Genomic DNA, 17,709 nt, shown 5'->3' on the forward strand with positions numbered 1-17,709 from the left:
AGAGCCCTGGGCAGCAGGAAGAGCAGGGTCTGCACCCCAAAATAACCTGTGCTGTCTCCAATCCACTTTTATTCACAATCAGAAAATAACTTACCATATAATAACACAGACACACACAGCACAGCCCCAGGCACCCTCCACTCCAGCCACAATGCTATGGCCCAAGCAAGCCCAGGCTCTGTCCTGGTAGAGGTGAGCCCCAGCCCGGGAAGTTGTGCCCCCTCTCCATCCCATAGGATGCTCCACCCCCATCCTGCTCAGAGCACAGCCTCGCACGTGGTTAGAGGAACTTGTGCACAGTGCTAGTGTGTGTGTCGTCCCCCCACCCTGTTTCCCTCCCACCCTGGGCTCCCCATGCCCTGCTATCCCCCACCCCACCCTGCTGCATGCCGCTGGGTGCCAGCGGGCACTCCCCCACCCCCATGCCCCCCCTCCGCCCCCCCCGAGTGGTGCTGGTGTCGGCGGTCTGTACAGCATGGCCGTGCGCTCCCCGGGGCCGGGAGCTTTGGTGCTCTTGTGTGGGGCTGGGGGGGCAGCGGGCAGCCCTGCCCTCCCCAGGTGACAACAAAGTGCTGATTTAGGAGGGTGCTGAGCATCTCCTCTCCTGCTCCCTTGAAGCCGAGGGAAGCAGGTATTGCAGCTCCACCTCCCCCCCAGCGCCAATCCCCGTCTCCCTCCCCTGGCGCAGGCAGTCGTGCTTGTCCCTGGCACCCTGGGGTGGGCACCCATTCCTGCCTGGCTACTTGCAGACACTGACCCACTCAGTGATACGACATTCCTCGCAGGCCACGAAGCAGCACCAGTGGAACTTGCAGTTGCAGCGCTCACTGCGTGTCTGCCGCAGGATGTTGTGCCCACGGCCGCAGCACAGGCTCTCACAGTTGTCCATGCCCGGGCTGGTCTTGTTGCACAGGCGCCCTTGGGTGCCCAAGGAGTCCAGGGCTGGTTCCCGCTCGCAGAAGTCGGGTGACTTCTCAAAGTAAACCAGCTCGCTGATGCCAGCCCGGCGGCGATGCCGAGCATGGCCTGGCTCCAGCTGCCCGGCATTCCGGTTGTGAGGCCGGATGAGGGTGGCCCCATAGAAGCGGTCCTTGAGCAGGGACCCCACCAGGCGAAACTCGGGCGTCACCTGCCAGCACGTCTTCAGCTGGCAGCTCCCTGAGGTACCGTGGCATTTGCACTTCCTCCTCATGTTGTCCATCACCACCTGGGCGGGGAAGGAAGGACAGAGGGGGTTAGCATGCATTTTTGGGACTGGAGAAGCCACCATGGAGCTCTGTGTGCGTTTGCACTATGGGAACACCAAGGGCTGGCATGAGCAGCCATCAGAGCTCTGGAACTACAAAGCCAGTGAGGCTGCACCCTGTTGCTGTGCCCAGTGCAGCTCATGTCCCACATCCTGTCCCTTCCCACCCTGGCAGTACCAGCTGGCCTTTATGTTTCAGCAAGGGATTGGCACCTAAAGGACAAGGTGAGCTATCTGAGCACAGGGAGGAGAAGGAGCCTGAATTTCACTGTTGCTTAGCTCTGACAGCATCAACCTTATCCTGGACCCCAGTTAAAAGCCAGCGTGGCTGCAGCCACACTGGGACCCCCCAGTGCAAGGGTCTTCCACTCACCTCATTGCCAGTAGCACTGCAAGGAGGGCAGGTGAGAGGGATTCCTTCCCCTCCCCAGGGCTTTCCTCCAATAAAGCCCTTGGTCCAGGAGTCCTGGGAGCAGCTCCACTTTTAGCTCTTGCTTGCTTTCTGGCTTTCCAACCCTGGCCACAGCGCCGTGGAGGCTGAGGCACTGCCTCCCACCACCACCCAAATTCCAAGGAGGGATCGGAGATCCTCACAGCCTTGACTTGTGGTTTGTAGAGGCTGCAGTGAGGCCAATGCCATACATCCACCTCCCGCAAAGGGCCCAGGGTGTGTGGGCTGGGCTGTGGCTGTGGTTTGGGCTGGCCAGAGAGAGGAGCTCAAGCAGGGGACAGAGGCTAGTGTGGTGGTTAAGGAGTTCCTTGGGCTCCCTGGGCAATACTGCTGAGCCCCCAGGCTGCATGCTGGAGTCCCCCTAGATCCACCATCCCTACAAGTGTGGCCAAACTATCAGTCTCCAGGGGCACGTCATGGCCACACATCCTCACACAGCCTGGAAAGAGGCAGTTTATAATGTCCTCTGCTCTGTCCCAATAAGGTTTCCTGCTGGGCTGTGTGCCCCCATATCCATGTGCTTAACACAGGCTTCAGCAAGTCCCTTTCTCATGCGGACATCCAAACACCACTAGGAGCTCAGCTGGGGCTTGCAGACTATCACAGGCTGATCCCCCCCCCACCAGGGCTATGCTCTGGGGCTCAGAGGATTCCAGGGGACACATGGCCCTGCCCAAGGTCCTGTTCCCACAATGCTAGTCCTGCCCAGCCACCCAGCTTCATGCCTGCCACATGCTGCCTGTTCCTGCCTCCTCCTTGAGGGAGACGTGTTCCAGGAGTGCCTTGTTTTGGTAGGGGTAAGTAGTTTTTATTCCTTGTTTTCTTGTTTTTGAGTAAATCTCCCCGTTGCTAAGCACTTATGGTAATGAAGGCAGGTCAGGGAAATATGCCTGGAGCTCGGGGCACATGGTGGAGAGGTCTGGGCTGGGCTGGAGTTTGGCTTTCATCCTGCTGAGAGTCCTGTCTCCTGCTGGGAAGAGCCTCCACCTCACAGGTAATGAGCTGCCTGGCCTCTCCACCATGTCCTGGGTGTGCCAGCCAGAACACCAGCTGCTCGCCACCATCCCTGTCACCATCCATGGGAACACACTGACACTGGCACCCCATCCTTTCCCACATTCCTTCCCTGCTGCATTGGCTGGACCAGGAAAATTCTGCATATAGGGCTGTGGCTGGCATGGTCACCACTGGGATGGAGAGGATGGTGGTGTGACAGCTGGACAGGGACTCATTTGGTTGCAGCAGGGGCTGGAAAAGGTGGCATGTGTGTGCAATCTCCATCACCTAAGCCATCACCCAAGTATCCCAAGCCCCAGCACCACAATACCCATCCATCCCTGACCAGCGACAGTTTATTCTCTCCCTCCTGCACAGGCAGTGCAGAGGGGACAGGACCCTGACACAGCTGGGATATCCAAGAAGCACCGATCTAAGACTTGGTCCCATGCTTTTGCCATTGGATCTTCTCCACGCACCCCTACCTGGCCACGTCCTTTCTCTGTCTCATAGACACCCAGGTTTGGCACATGCCTGGACTCGCTGGTGCTTTCTTTCGCACATTCCCAGCTCCTCCCAGACACGCTCATAAGAGCTTTATCGTAGTCTTTGTTGTGAGGGTAATGGGTAGTTCCTGGCTTCCTTTCATCCTCTCTCCCTCTCTGATCTGGTGAGTTAGGAGGACCTGCAAAGTCTCTTTCACACTCCTGCTGCTCCTTGCTGGGGAGCTTGCTCCCTTTTCAGAGATGCAGGACTCCCATCTCATCTTGAGTTGGACCAACCAATAGTTGTATCAGGGCTTCCTATTCCAAGTCAAGACCAAGGTGACCATTGCCACTATCAGAGGATGCTGCACATCCCCTGCAGCTGCAATCCACTCCCCAGCTTCATAGCTGGATGTAAATAAAAGGAAAACAATCTGGATGTTTCTGCCTGGTTTCGAACCAGGGACCTTCCGCGTGTCAGGCGAACGTGATAACCACTACACTACAGAAACCCATATCTTATAACTCCTGGATGCCACCATTCATGGAATTGTCACCTCCCTCCAGCACTGCAGTGTCTGAAGTGGGAGACAGGCTCACCCATAGGCAGAGCACCCTTGGGACACACGGCAACCACAGAGAGGATGCTCAGAATCAGTGAGATGCTGGAAAGCTTTGGTTCTGCAGCTACTTGGTGCACGGAGAGGGATGGTGCATGGCAGGGCACGACACAAGCATCCACATCACTGCTCTGCTAAAGGGATTCAAGCCTAAGGACTCAGAAGGGAGGCCCACAGAGCTGCTGCATCCAGCACAGCTATTCCTTTCCTGGGAAATCCCAGCAGATTGCTCCTTATTACAGCAGAAAGATTGGTCCTAGGACTGAGGGGGGCTTGGGTGGGTGTGGGACCCACAGCATTGCTAAAAGAGCGGGCGAGGACCTGGAGAACCGTCCCCAGGCAATGCGGAAGGCCAGGACCAGCCCTGGCAATAATCATGGCACCAACAGGCACAGACCAGGCACAGCATCATCTCATTTTCCAATGCCTGGCGCCCACAGCCATCACAACCCAACTCGCACATGGCTCATACCCTCATCTCAGCAAGGTCCCTGAGCTGGGCACCCTGTCCAGACATTGCTTCCCCATCTGCACTGGTACCATTCCCTCCTTTATTCCTTCAGTCCCACTCTGCCTCTGCTTCTAGCTCCCAGGCTTCTTCCATCAGTCCAGCTCTTGTCTCTGAAGCCACCAAGAGCTGACATTGCCAGTCCCATGCCTGCCTGCCCTTGGGGATAAGCAGACCCCAGGCATTTTTGCTGTTGCTGGATCCCACAGGAAACATTTCGTGACATACTGCTAGAGGAAATATTCCTCTCTCACCTTCTCTTCCTTCTGCAGGGGCCTGTATCATTTCCCTTGGGAAACAGGCAACACAGACCACAAATTTCTGAGCACTGCCAGGAGTCCCAGAGATCTGGTGCATGCAGAGATGCAAGGGAGTCAGGATGAGTGCTGGAGTCAGAACTGGAACGGGGTCTTGCCCAACTTGGGGCAGAGCAGCCTGCAGAGGATTTAGCTGCATAAGACTGAGTGAGCCTTCACCACACACAAGCAAAAAAAGCCAAACAAGACAAAAGCTTCTGCTTTCCCCAAGCATTTACAGCTTGGCCAAACTGGGATGGCTTCTCCAGGGTGGTAAAGCTCAGCTCCAGCACCAGGGAAGGGCACACATCAAAGTCTGGCTCTGCAGCATCATAGCTGCCTTCAAACATGTTCAAAACAAGAGGCACATCCAAATGTCTGAGCCATCCCAAGGAAACACTCCCTGTGGAATTCTGATCTTTAATTATTTATTCATGCAGCCACTGCACAGCCCCCTGCACTGCCCTGGCAACATGTGGCTGGGGTCTTGGGGACAAATATCCTGCTAGATTCATGGGATGGGGTCCTCCAGGCTCCTGCTGGGAGCAAAGGCAGTCAGGAAAATGCAGCCATCCTCCCAGCCTCTCTTGCCTGCATGCTTCTTGGCTCCAGTGTAGGCTGCTTTTAAATATCAGCTTCCAGACAGAGTGAGGTACTAATTAGTACCTTTAACAAGACCTGACATCATAAGAATGGAGGGGAGGCTGTCCTGCTTGCCTGGACAGGCTCCAGCACCCCTCTAGATCTGGAGGATGAGGCTGTGGGTTGTCACCTCTGCTCCCAAGGGGATGCTGCATTTCCCAGCTGGTATAGACGCCCACTGCCTGGCTCAGTCTTGCTCACATCTGCCTCCTCAGGACCCCGGCTCTCTTTCTAGAGGCAGAGACGTGGGTGGGTGCTACAGAATCTGTGCTGTGTCCCCATGATGCCAGTGACTTTTTCCTCCCTGTCTTTAGCTCCCTTCCACTGCAGTGCCTGAGAGGCAGGAGCTGGAATCATTGCTGTGCCATCCCAGGAGCACCACTGCAGCACAGGCAGATGACAGTGGCCTGGGACAGTGTCCCTTGGCAAGGAGACAGCAGCAATGCTCATAGATACCTTTCCCAGCAGAGATGCTCGACAGACATCTCTTTGCAGCCCTGCCCCTCAAAGGGCATCACTGCCTTTGCTTTGGGCAAAACTGGGAAGAGTGTGCCTTGGGGGAAATCCCAGCCTCACACGTGTCCCACGGCAGCCAGCATGAGCCCCTCACAGCCCTTCTACACATGTCCTGGGGACCCTGTTCCCACCACCATCTCCCCACAACTCTCCCCATTGTTCCACTCACCTGCCGGCCCACACGGTTGTTGTGCAGCCGCATGCGAGAGTGGATGTCCCTGTAGGTTTCCCGGGAATCGAGGAAATCCTTGGAAAACTTCTCCCCATAGTCTATGTCAGGGCTGCACCCTCCCCATTCCCAGGAGTCCTGGAGGCCGGGGGTCTCTGCCGGCATGTGCTCCATGTGCACCCCATGCACCATGCCTTTGCCACGGTTCATGGCTTCCAGCTGGAGACGATGCAGCTTGCGCCGAAAAGCCTCCTCATCACCCCGGCGCTTCTGGTCACAGCCACAGGCCTGCAGCTTCCCGAGGGCACAGGCATTGGATACAGCGTGCACCACACCAGCGGCGGCAATGGCGTAGGCAAAAGCGCTCTCTCGAAAGCCTGCAAGGAAGGAGAGAGTGGGGCTCAGGCTGGGCAGCATGACCCCCGTGGGGGGCTGGATGAGCTCAGCATCATGCTGGGGTGTAAGGAGTCAGAGGTTCAGCTTGTGTCTTGGTTTTTCCTGATGCACCAGCTTCCACCTGGAACATAAGTGAATCCCCACTCTGTGCTCTCCAGCCCCATCTCCACCAGGACACACTGCTGCCCTGAAGCCCAGCCCTGCCCCAGCTGGGACCCCAGCTTCCACCATCACCCTGCTCTCACATCGCCCCAGGAGATGCCACCACAGTGCTGCTCAGGCATCAGTGTCATGGCTCTGAGGCAGTACCTCCTCCCCACTCCACTCAGAGTTTCCTACTACATTAAATATAATGCTGGCTGAGGAATACTTCTGCTGAGGAATGGGCCATTTTTGCTTACTAGCAGAGTGCAGACCAGGCAGTAACAGGAGCAGGCAGCGCTGCTTGTCGAGCCCCATTCGTCTGTCCATGTCCCTTCCCTCCCTGAGCCCCGCCAGCTCCCACAAGAAGCTCTAAATGTGATACCACAGTGGAAAAAAAATAAGCATCCCTAGTCAGTTAGAGTATGCCATGACCACACCATGCACTGCCAGGGCCGGCAGCTGGTTGTCATTAAACGCTGGGGGAGCTAGGATGTCCGCAAGCATCATTAGCTGGGAATGGGGCAGATGGGGACAGGGACAGATCCCAGAGAAGGGGCTCCATGGTGCTCTGTGGGGCTGCGAGCTGGGCTGCCTGAGGATCTCTTGGCTTCACTGGAGTCAGGTAAAGACCTTCTCCTACCCGGGAATTTCTATTTCATTTGAAATGCAAAGTAATATTTTTGTTTGTAGTTCGCAGGCCAAGCGGGGAGCCCACAGTGCCCTTTGCTTTGGTGCACAGTGACCAGCCCCAGCACGAGGCAAGAAAGGAGGGAGAACCAGATTTTGTGCTGTTGCTTCACACGTGAATAAATAGCTGGAGCTCCCAGCCTCTCTCCCTCTATTGGACAAGAGCAATTTGATCGGCCCTGGCTTTGCCACAGCTGAACAGATAATAGGTTTTGGGGCACTTTCTTTAGCAGATCCATGCCATCAAATGGGGGCCTTGGGTGAGCACCCCAAAGCACAGATCCTGGGCAGGGACTCTGCCAGCTCCCTGCCTGCGCTGCAGAGTCAGGAGAGGTGAGAGCACAACCGCTCCCCGCCGCCGTCGCCTGTCCTTGGCAGCGCTCCCCATCACGCATGTCTCCTCCGTAATTCGCTGCTGCCCGCTGAGCAAACACTATGATCTTATTAAAGGGAAATGAAATGCAGCTCGGAAACCTGCATTTAAAGTCATGCTGCTCTTTTGTGTGTTAATTTGACACTGGTGCATTTAAAAAATTAACGAGGCGCTGCTTAAAAGCCAGCAGGAGTCTCTCCCAGCTTCCCCTTGGTGTGGGACAAGCTTGCTCTCAGCCTGCCTCTTTCCATGCACAAGTTGAACAACATTTTTCAGCGGGCAGGTAATGGGGCTGCTGGTGCGTACACTGTGCCGTGCAGCCTCCCTGGGGAGAGCGCTGGCAGGCAGCACCTGCAACACACCCACAGTGCTGTTAGAGCAGGAATGCCCACATCTGGGGAACTTCAGTCCCCAGGTGAGCAATGGAGGATGGAGAACCAGCACAGAAAGGTCTCCTTGATTCCCAGATGCTCCCCATATCAGTTCTCTGACTCCACAATCTGGGCCCGCTCCAGCCAATGGTGAGCACAGCCCAACTTGTCACTGTCACCCTGCTCGGCATCCCCAGCTCCTCACACAGCCGGTGCACGGGGATGGAGGCAGCAAACCCTGCACCTAGCACAACACTCTCCTCTCAGCCCTGCCTTCCCCTTAGCCTCTTTCTCACACATTTCTCCAGCCTAACAAATAATTTCCCATGTGGCATCTCCTTAAAATCCCTTCTGGAGCCCAGACAGAAGCTCTACCCCACCCAGTCCGTCTAGCAAGCCCGTCTCCTTACACGTAAAGAGGTCAGGTTCGTTTGGTGTCCTCCATGGCTGGGAAGACCTTGGAGTCAAGCCCCAGTCCTCCTTCCTCTACTGCTCTTCAACCATATGACAGTTGATGGATGAGGCATGGGTCCTTGCCCTGGAGCTGCCATCCTCTAGGCTGTGACCAAGCGACAGACTGGCCCCCAGAGCACAACATCCCAGCGTTCCAGGAGTCTTGTTCCCATCTTGCCATGGTCATTTCCCTGCTCAGTATCACTCTGCCTGGCCTCGCCACTCTTCCCTGCCTTCTCTGCCTTCTTCCCTCACCTGCTCTCATGGGGAGCTGTGAGAAAAGGGGAGGAGATGGCTAAGGCAGCACTGGGACTACGGCAGCCATGACAGCATGGTTCTGCTTGGAGGTTCAGTTTAGATTCCTTGATCTACCCCAGCCACACCAGAGACAGAGGACTGAAGCAAAGCAATGAGCAACATGGCTGCAGGTGACAACCACCAGCCTTGTGGGCTCAGTGAGAGTGGGAGCTTCCAGGAACCGCAGCTGAGAGCAGCATGTGGTAGCCAGCCCAGAGCCCTTTGGAGGGAGGCTCTCCAGCTACCCCAGCCACCTAAGACCTTAGCAGTGATTTTTGAGTCACCATATCCCTCCAGAGACCACAGAAGAGGTATAGCTGTGGGAGGAATTAGAAGTATTGATGCCACCCTGACATCACCACTGGCATCCAGCCTGCCATGTACTCAAAGGCCTGTGCTGGGCAAGGAGGACAAGTCTGAAATCCCAGCCTGAGGTCAAATCCCAAAGTGGCTTTCTTAGCAGGGGAAAGTTTTCCCTGTCAAGATGTGCCTAGGAGGTGGGGGGTCATTTAACAGGACCTCAAGTCCCAGCAGCACTGGCTCTGCCATGGTTGCTGCAGTTCCTCCATCTCTCATGTGGATGTGGGATGAAGGCTACAGGGCTGGCTCAGGCACAGCTGTGGGCTCCATGGTCTGGAGACCAGGGAGAGCTGGAGTCATGGCCTTCCTCTCACAGCTCACCATCACACCCAGGCAGCAACTCTCTCACAGCACCCATCACTGAGTGGGATCAAGGGAGCAGGAAGGACAGCCTCATCTAGGCTCACCCTAGGGTACCCCAGGGATGCTCAGCTGCCCCCTTCACGGGCAGAACCCCCCAGGAGTGGGGCGTAGCTGCCAGGAGCTGTGGGCATATCGCCCCAGCCCTGATATAAGGCAGAGGAGAGCTTCACCCGCCACCTCTTGTGAGTCCTGCCAAGACAGCCAGTCCCGACACGCTGCCTCTTCCCCAGCCCTGCTCCCTCCCCTCTCCCTAATTAAACTGCAGGTGAACCTGCCAGGGTCTGGCCCAGCACCAGGCGCTAAATGCCTCCCTGCAGATCCCGACTTGCCTCCCTGCACCTTCTTGAATGTGCCAGGGACAGCCCGCAGCCCTCGCTCCTTGTTCGTCCATGGTGCTCTGAGCCAGCAGCCCTCTCCATTGTGCAGGGTGCAGGGAGCCAGGCCCAGCCCTGCATCCTCGGGAATGCTGCCTGGGCCCCAGGGTCTCACTTGCACCCGTCAGTGGGGGGAAGGTCCAGGGAATGGGGGCACCCACAGGGATGAAGCCAAGCATCCAAAGCACCCACATGTGCTTCGGGGCCAGGTGGGCAAAGCCCTTGGCTTGCCCGGGGGTACACAAAATCCTGCCAGCAGCCCAGCTGCAGGTGCGCCAGGCCAGGCGCTGCGGTCTGCGGGCACTGGAGCTTGGCTGGGACTGTGCAGAGCTGGGTGCTGGGGTCCTGAGCTTGGCAGCATCTCCCCGGATAGCTATAACAGCACCTGCCTTCCTCAGCACACAGGAAAGACTCCCCAAGCTCCATTTCACAGCTGGCTGGGTCACAGCACCTGGTGTTTCCAGCTTTGCAGGGAGTTCCCCATTCCTTGCTGTAAGAAATCAAGATTTGGCCATGGCCATGCAGACCCCTTGGCACCAGTGAGCCCTTCTAAGGTGGGCACAGGGCATGCAAGCATCACCCATCCCTCCAAAGGCTGCAGGAACCAGGAAATACTGCACTCCAGAGCTGTGTCCCCTCCATCCATGTCCCCTCCATCCATGTCCCCTCGACATCCAGCCCCTCCATGAGGGTCCCATTTCTTTCAGAGCTCCATATAGCTCTGAAAGGTTGCAGGGAACAGCAACCTTTGGGATAGGTTGGGATAAGCAAAGGAGAATAGTCAGTCCCATAGCACACTTCAGACAGCCCCTGCCCGGCAGCCAGACAGTCCCAGCCCTGCTGGCATTGCACACACATATGAGACAAGGACCAAGACTCAGTGACCCACCACCATCCACAGCTTGGTTTTTGGCAGGCAGCCAGGCATGGTTCAGCCCAGTCAAGCCACGCAGTGCCTGATAGCCCACAGATGCTGTGGTGGGACCACATACCAGGAGCAACAGGCCATCCCTCCAGCGAGGTGGACACAATTGTGCTGCTCACCCTTAGAGCAGGAGCAGGGGACCTATCTCCATTGCCGGTGCAGATGCAGCCACCTGCCTCCACCTCACTGCTCCATCCTCCTACATCTCCTGGGGCCAGGGGAAGATGTCTCTGTCAACCAAGCCAGCACATGGAGTGAGAGGGAGGTACAGCAGAGAGGGATGGGACCAGGGACAGCACTGGAGGGTGCTGGCAGGATTGACTGTGTCAGAAAATGGGCAGGAGGGTGGTGAGTACATAGGCAGCTATCTGAGAAGCCTGGAGAGACTGGACGAGTATTTGCAATAGCAATGTTGAGCCTGGATGCCCGTGGAAGGGATGTTGGCCAAGGAGGATGGGGGTGCAGATGGCACTGGAGACTCAACAAAGGGTACAAGGGACATCCCATACCCCAAGGGTGCAGCACCAAAAGACCAAACCTGAAAAACCCACAGACCATGGCAGGTCTCAAAAGAACCCAGGGTCTCTGCGAGAGCAGGGATAGTTAACTTCTGGGCACCCCTCTGCTTGCCCTCTGCTAACCTGTTGTTGGGCCTCACAGCTGCTGTTCCCTGCACCCCAGGGATGGAAGCATGTCCTTGCTGCCTCTGGCAGGTCTGTGCTCTGCCCAGGATGCTGTCAGCGTCCCTGTCACCAGCTATGCTGCCCAGAAGCCACTCCAGACTCTGAGCCCTATCCAACTTGAAGCCTCTCTGCTCCTTCCTGGCTCCTCAGGGCTTGCACTCAAACTTTTGGGATCAGCTCAGTGGGATGAGGAGACAGGCACTCATTTGCTATTGTCCTCTGCTCCATCCCCAGGGGGATGAGCCCCCTGGATACTGGACAGAGTGTGGGACAGGCACTGTAGGACAGCTTGGGACAGTGCTATGCCCTGCCCAGCTCATGCCCCTACTGGGGAAGATGTGAGAGATGCAGGAGGATGGGGCAGAGTTGGGGAGAGGAGCCAAGTGGGGATAGTGGGAGGGAGAAGCTAGCTACAAATAATTTAAAGTGAGATTCATGCATGGCTGAACTGATGGCAGAAGAAGTGGGAAAAGGAATGAAAGATTAAAGGGGTCTGTCACTTCAGGTTACAAACAATGATCCTACAAGCACGTTGCGTTCCCAGGCACGGCAAGGATGCGGCAGGGCGCAGAGCGGAGACCTGGTCCCCAGGGGTCAGATGCATTAATGTCAACGGCAGAGTCTGCACCCCTCGCTTCCACCACTCGCCTCTCCTCCAGTACCAGGCTCCGGAGATGCATCCAGCATCCCTGCTCTGATGGCTGCATCTTTGACAGATGGAAGGCGGAGCTCAGAGCTCCAGCACTGTTATTGAGGGACACGAGTGGGCTGGAAGCAGGCCAAGGCACCAACTTCAAGGCTTGCTCCATGTCAGAATGGCTCTGACCAACTGCACGGGATAGCCTGGGTGCTTGGGGCTCATCCTGCACCCTTTGCTGCCAAAACAGGAGTGCCATGAGATGCCTGTCTGCTCTGCTGCTCCAGCCCTACCTCCATCCTTCCCTGCTACGGGGTGTTGGGTCTCCATTCCAGAGAATGGGATCCCACCAGTGCTGAGAGCCTGGGCTGAGCCATATCCAAGAGCTCAGGACTGGTGCAAGAGTCCAGGGTCTGTGGAAGTCCCCACTCCCATCGGTCACAGCCCTGACAGCAGGAAGGACTGCAGTGGCACATAAGACACAAGTGAGATGCAAGTCACTGGCCCCCAGCAGCCAAGGTGGGCTGAGTGAGGGATGTAGGTCAATGGTCTCTGCTGCTGGTGCTTCTCACCCAGCTTGGTGGGAGCCAGAGCAAGGAAGCTTGTCTGGGTGTGTAAGCAACTTGAGCCAGCAAGTCGATGTCTCCTGCCGCCCCGAGGAGACTAGAAGTGAACTGCATTCCTCAGAGGACCTGGAAATACCTCGATGCTTATCAGGGCTGACAGTCCCCACCCTCCCTGCCAGGCCCTAACCTGGGCGCTGCTCACAAGGGAAGAGAAGCTGCCCTTCTCCAGGCACCAAGGTTCTGAGAGTGACCAGGGCTGCTCCATGGCAGGACCACAGCCATGATGCAACACATGCTCCAAGGTAGCATACTGTCCAGTGAGGTTGTCCAGGCTGCCCTGGACATGAGGGACCTTCAGACATCAAAATGCTTCTGTGCCTCCCTCTCCAGCCATCTCCCCACCTGCTACAGCCACCTATGGGCTCCTGTCACCACATCTCCTCAACAGCATGTAAGCCTCAAGCTGCCAATCTCTCCTCTGTGAGACTCTCCTTGTAGTCCCAGGGAATGAAGATGTAGGATGTGGATGTTTAGAGAAGAGGGGATGGACACAACTCTGCTGGGCATTAAGCTAGAAGGCTCACAAAGCAGGTAGGTGAGGAGTTTCTTTGGCAGTTTTCACCTTCCTTGGGACCTGGAGGAGTGATATGTGTGCTGGGAACCTTGCCTGCCCTCAGTACCCTACTGCATGCCACTGGTACCATATCATCCTCTCCTGCCCATGGTCTGAGACAATGGGCACTTAGAAGTGTGCTGAGGCCCAGGCTTCAAGAAAGGGTACTTAGGTGAGAAGATACGTTCATGTCCTGCAAAAGAACCCATCAGGCACAACCTTAATCTGCACCATGCAGGGCAGTCCCTCTGCATGCAGAGTCGGCTCCTGAGGGAAAGAGTATCCATCAGGGAGACTGAAAAAGGCAGAGCCAGCCATGACTGCAAGGGAGACGAGGAGACCATGGCACCAGGGCTTCGCAGAATGTGGAGAGCTAGGAGAGCTCTCCCCACAGGGCACCTGTGGGAAGACGAGCCCCCAGGAAAGCCTATATCCCTGCCCTCCTGTGTCACCATGCTTTAGGGTCCCACAAAACAGAGTCCTTAGCTCTCTGTGTTGGAGAGCCAACACAAGGCGAGGACTCCAGGGTGACAGGCTCGCAGAGGTATGTCCCACTAGCATTCAGCTAGTGGCATTTCAGCTCACCATGACACACTGAAACACCATACCTGGAGCAGGAATGAGCCGAGACGCTCATTGCATCCACCAAATCAAATCCCAAAGCATGGCATCCACCTTCAGACCCACCAACTATGCTGCACACCCCTGGCACTGCTCCAAACACCAGCCTGCTCCACAGGGGGAGAAGAGGCCAGAAAGTGGTGGGGCCTGGAAGGAGCCCGAGGAGCAGCTGGGGCTGGTCAGGGAGGAGCATTTCAGGACAAGGGCCAACGCAGGCACAAAGGTGCATGGAGCAGCTTTGCACAGTGCAGTGGTCCTTGGTCTGTCAGACCCTGAGGTTTCTCTGCTTTCATCCATGGGGAAGCTGAAGAGCTGGTCTCATCCCCTGGGCCAAGGAAGAGCTGTGCAGGGGCCCATGGGGAGCCCATGAGGGCTCCTAAGAGCAGGGGCTGGGCAGAGGGAGAGGAGGGGAGCCATTCAGCCTTACCTCTGCTGAAAATTATGCTCTCATACGGAATCTTGTTCTTGGTCTCAAGGCTGGAGCAGTTCCAGCGCTGGTCCCGGAACTGGTGCTGGCACTCATGGATGGCAATCTGGATACCCTGGATGGCCGAGGCGGTGACATCAGGGTGGCGCACACACACCTCCAGCTGCCGCCGCGTCAGCCCCGGCAGGGTCAGGCACACCGTGTTGGCATTCAGCACTGGCTCTGATGGCAGCTTCAGGCCCAGGATCTCATTGGAGCAGGAGCTGGGAGGGAAAAGGACACTCTTGAGCTCAGAGCAAGCAATGTGTCAACCACTCATTTTTCCATTTGGGGAGGGGGAAAAGTTGGGGGGAGGACACTCATGGAGAAGGGAGATACTACACAGGACAGACTGTGCTCACTGCCTCTAGGGAAGGCTGGGAAAACCCTGAGCACAACAGCAGCCCTGCCAGGCAGAGATGTCCCAGCAGCACTGGGGCTGCAATCCCTTCCAACCCCATGAGCACAGCCCAGGCATCCTGGCCGCCTGTGCCCAGCAGCAGCCAAATTTGGCACTCCTGACTCTGGATCCCAGCATCTCCCAAGGCTGCACTCCCTCTGTGTGCTCCCCCAGGGATCTCCCACACTGGCCACGAAGTGCAGATTCTCAGGCACAGATTGCCCCAGCTCACCTTCCCCAGAAAGCATGGTTTTCCCCTGGGGAGAATCTAGAAACCCTGGAGTAGGAGGCTCATTCCAGGTCCAGCTCCATCCCTGTTGCTGGCTGATCTGCCCCGCGCATCTTCTGTATCCCCCCCCAACACTGCTGGTCCTCCCAGGTGAGGTAAATAAAGGGACCAACCTCTTCCTTTCAGCTCAGAAGTGAAACCTGGAGCCAAGCACTGTGCAAAGTACCCTCAAGATCCCAGCAACAATCCCAAGTCCACCATCACATCCTAGCCCCACTGAACCCGATGCCAGTCGCCACAGAAGCACCAAGACCAGCAGATGGATGGGTGCAAAGAGAAGCACATAACTCATGGCAGGGGTGCAAGTACTTATACAAATAGAGAGGCTACCTGGGGAAACACGAAAGAAGATGGAGTGTGGGTCGATGGGATGTGGGGAGACAAAGCATGTCCAGAGACAGATGCCTGGAGCTAAGACAGCAGTACACATGACAGATGGATACAGAGAAGGAGATGGTAAGGAAGTGTTTGCCCAACTCCAGGGAATGGCTTGAAGGACCCTGGGATCAACAGTGTCCAAGTGGAGGACCCACAAAGCAAGCAGCAGGCAGTGGGATGCCAAGCAGCATCCAGCAGCTTGCAGCAGGGTCCACTGGGAGCTTAGCACCACCCTGCTGCTTGCTCATGACAGCTTGATCCCTGCTGGGAGCTCTCTCCAGGAAGGGTTCCCTTTTCCCTGGGACAGTCAAGAGCTGGGTCCCTAGGAGGAGCAAGGAGCTTGAAGCCCTCTGAACTTGGATTACAGAAACAAGACTTGGAGGAGCATGCTGGAGGAAGGACTGCAACTGCCAGGTCCTGGGGAGAAAGGTTACTCCCCCTCTGCTCCTTCAAATCCTGCAAACCTGGTGCAGGTGCATGGACAGAAGCAGCTGTCGGGGATCAGGAGCTGAGTTCCCCAGCTCAGCGCTCACCCAGCTCTGGAGGAGGGGTTCAGCCCCAGGGTCCCTGCTGAATTACAGCTTGCTCAGGGGGAAAAGAGAACTGTCAGGGCCAGGCTGCTGCTTTCTCCAGGTTTCTAAGGGTGTTTATACCCATCCCGCCACTTTCCTGGGTGGTATATAGGTCTACCCCTGTGCAAATCCACAGTGACTGCAACAGGAAGAGTCAAGGTGGAGCAAAGAGAGAGGAAGGGGGTGCCTCCCTCCAAAGCCCCTGCACAGGAGAGGAAATCTGCCCAGCTTCCTGTGCTCATTCACACTGTCAAGCAAGCCCTGGCTGACATGAGATGCACAGCAGAGTGCAGCTACCACCATCCCCAAGCCCAGCAGCTCCTGCCCCAAGCACTGCAAGGATCTTGTTCTCTGCCTGTCCTGAGCCAGAGACCGTGCCTGCCATCTTTTTCCAGGGCATCCCGGGATGGGGGGGGAAGGGGATGTTATGGTCCTTCTCCCTATTGTACTGCAGGGAAACTGAGGCAGGGGCCCCAGAGAGCAGAGCGCAAGTCCTTCTGCGTTTTGCTCCACCCAGGGCTCAAGGGGGCTAGGGACCGGCAAGAAGCTGTCACTGTCACACTTAGGAGGACACAGCGCTCCCCCAGCTCTCTTCCCCCTTGAAATCTGGATTTAAACTTGATTTCACGGTGACAAGCCCCCAGGTCACAGGCTGCAGCGGCTGCTGCTTTAATTAATACAAGTCCCAACGTTAACAAATTATATTTAAAGGGGCTAGAGGGAGGGGGAAGGGCGGGGGACACCCCCCCAAACACACTCATATCAGCACCAGGGTTAACCCCTGGCTGCCTGCAGTGCACAAGTTTGGGAGCGGGCCGAGGGGAGCTGGAAACAGGCAGGGGTGGTGAGCGTTGGGGGACCGTTTTCTGAAAAGCGAGGAGCCCCTTCTTATCCCCCTCACCTTTAGGATCGGCGGAACCAGGGAGGGTACACAGGGCGATTCAGTGGGCACCGAATCCCACGGGAGTGACATCCCTGCCGACATCGCCCCGTCCTCCGAGGTGAAGCGGGGCAACTGAGGCAGGCAGGGCGGGTGCTGGAGGAGCTCCGGCCGGGGAGGAAGGGGGAAAGCCTCCCGGAATGGGGAAAGCCGCGCATCCCGCTGGCGCTCCGTCGGGACAGGGGAAGGCGGAGGGGGAGCAGCGGTCCTGACAGCGCCTTGAGCGGGGGGCCGCCACCGTGCGGGGCCGGGCCGGGGCGGCAGGACCCCCCCGGAGCGTCATGGGCAGACCGCCCCCGGTGCGGGACTGGGCGCGGCGGCTTCTCGGCGCCCTTCCCGTGGGGCCGGGGCGCTCGGCGGCGGGGCTGGGGATGGGGGGTGCAGCTCCTACCTGGGTACCCAGAGGCTGAGCAGCAGCGAGCAGAGTCCGTGGGCCAGGGCCGGGCGCATCTTCGCTGGGGCAGCGGCTGTGCGGGCTGCGGGCGGGCGGGCGCCTTTGGGGCAGGGGCGGCGGGGCTCGGCGCTGCTCTCTGCCCGCTTTGTTTGTTGTGGGTTGTTTGCTTGTTTGTGTTTTCCCCTCTCCTCCCTCTCACTGGCTCCCTGCGCGCCGGGGCTCGGCTCGCCGGGGCGGCTCTGCCATCCTCCCGGGATGCCCCCCCCGCCTCCCGCCGCCCCGGCGCCCTCCGAGCCCGGCGAGGGCTGCGCGCCCCCCGCCCTGCCCGCCACCGCCCTGCCGCGCACAGCCCCCCGGCTCAGCCCCCCATGGCGGGACGCACCGGGGGGCCGGGGGGGCCCTCGGCCCGCGGGGTGCTCTCCCCCGCCGCTCCCCAGGGCGCCCCGGGGCTCCGGGGCCGCGGCGAGCGTGGGCAGGG

General features: G+C 57.7%; 1 protein-coding gene and 1 non-coding gene across 2 annotated transcripts; both read right to left on the reverse strand.

Moving 5' to 3' along the window:
* Positions 1–702: 702 nt before the first annotated feature.
* On the reverse strand, positions 703–17,287 carry WNT10A (Wnt family member 10A). The gene is made up of 4 exons (XM_017825281.1): positions 17,229–17,287; positions 14,220–14,482; positions 5,930–6,306; positions 703–1,207 (listed from the first exon to the last, which is right to left on the reverse strand). Exons 1-4 carry the CDS (start codon positions 17,285–17,287, stop codon positions 740–742), a joined length of 1,167 nt encoding a protein of 388 aa, XP_017680770.1. The 3' UTR covers positions 703–739.
* On the reverse strand, positions 3,618–3,690 carry TRNAV-GAC. Its single transcript has one exon. It is a non-coding gene; the product is annotated as a tRNA-Val (tRNA).
* Positions 17,288–17,709: the final 422 nt, after the last annotated feature.

This window comes from Lepidothrix coronata, unplaced genomic scaffold, assembly GCF_001604755.1.
Source record: "Lepidothrix coronata isolate B3197 unplaced genomic scaffold, Lepidothrix_coronata-1.0 Scaffold118, whole genome shotgun sequence".
NCBI classification, from domain to species: Eukaryota; Metazoa; Chordata; class Aves; order Passeriformes; family Pipridae; genus Lepidothrix; species Lepidothrix coronata.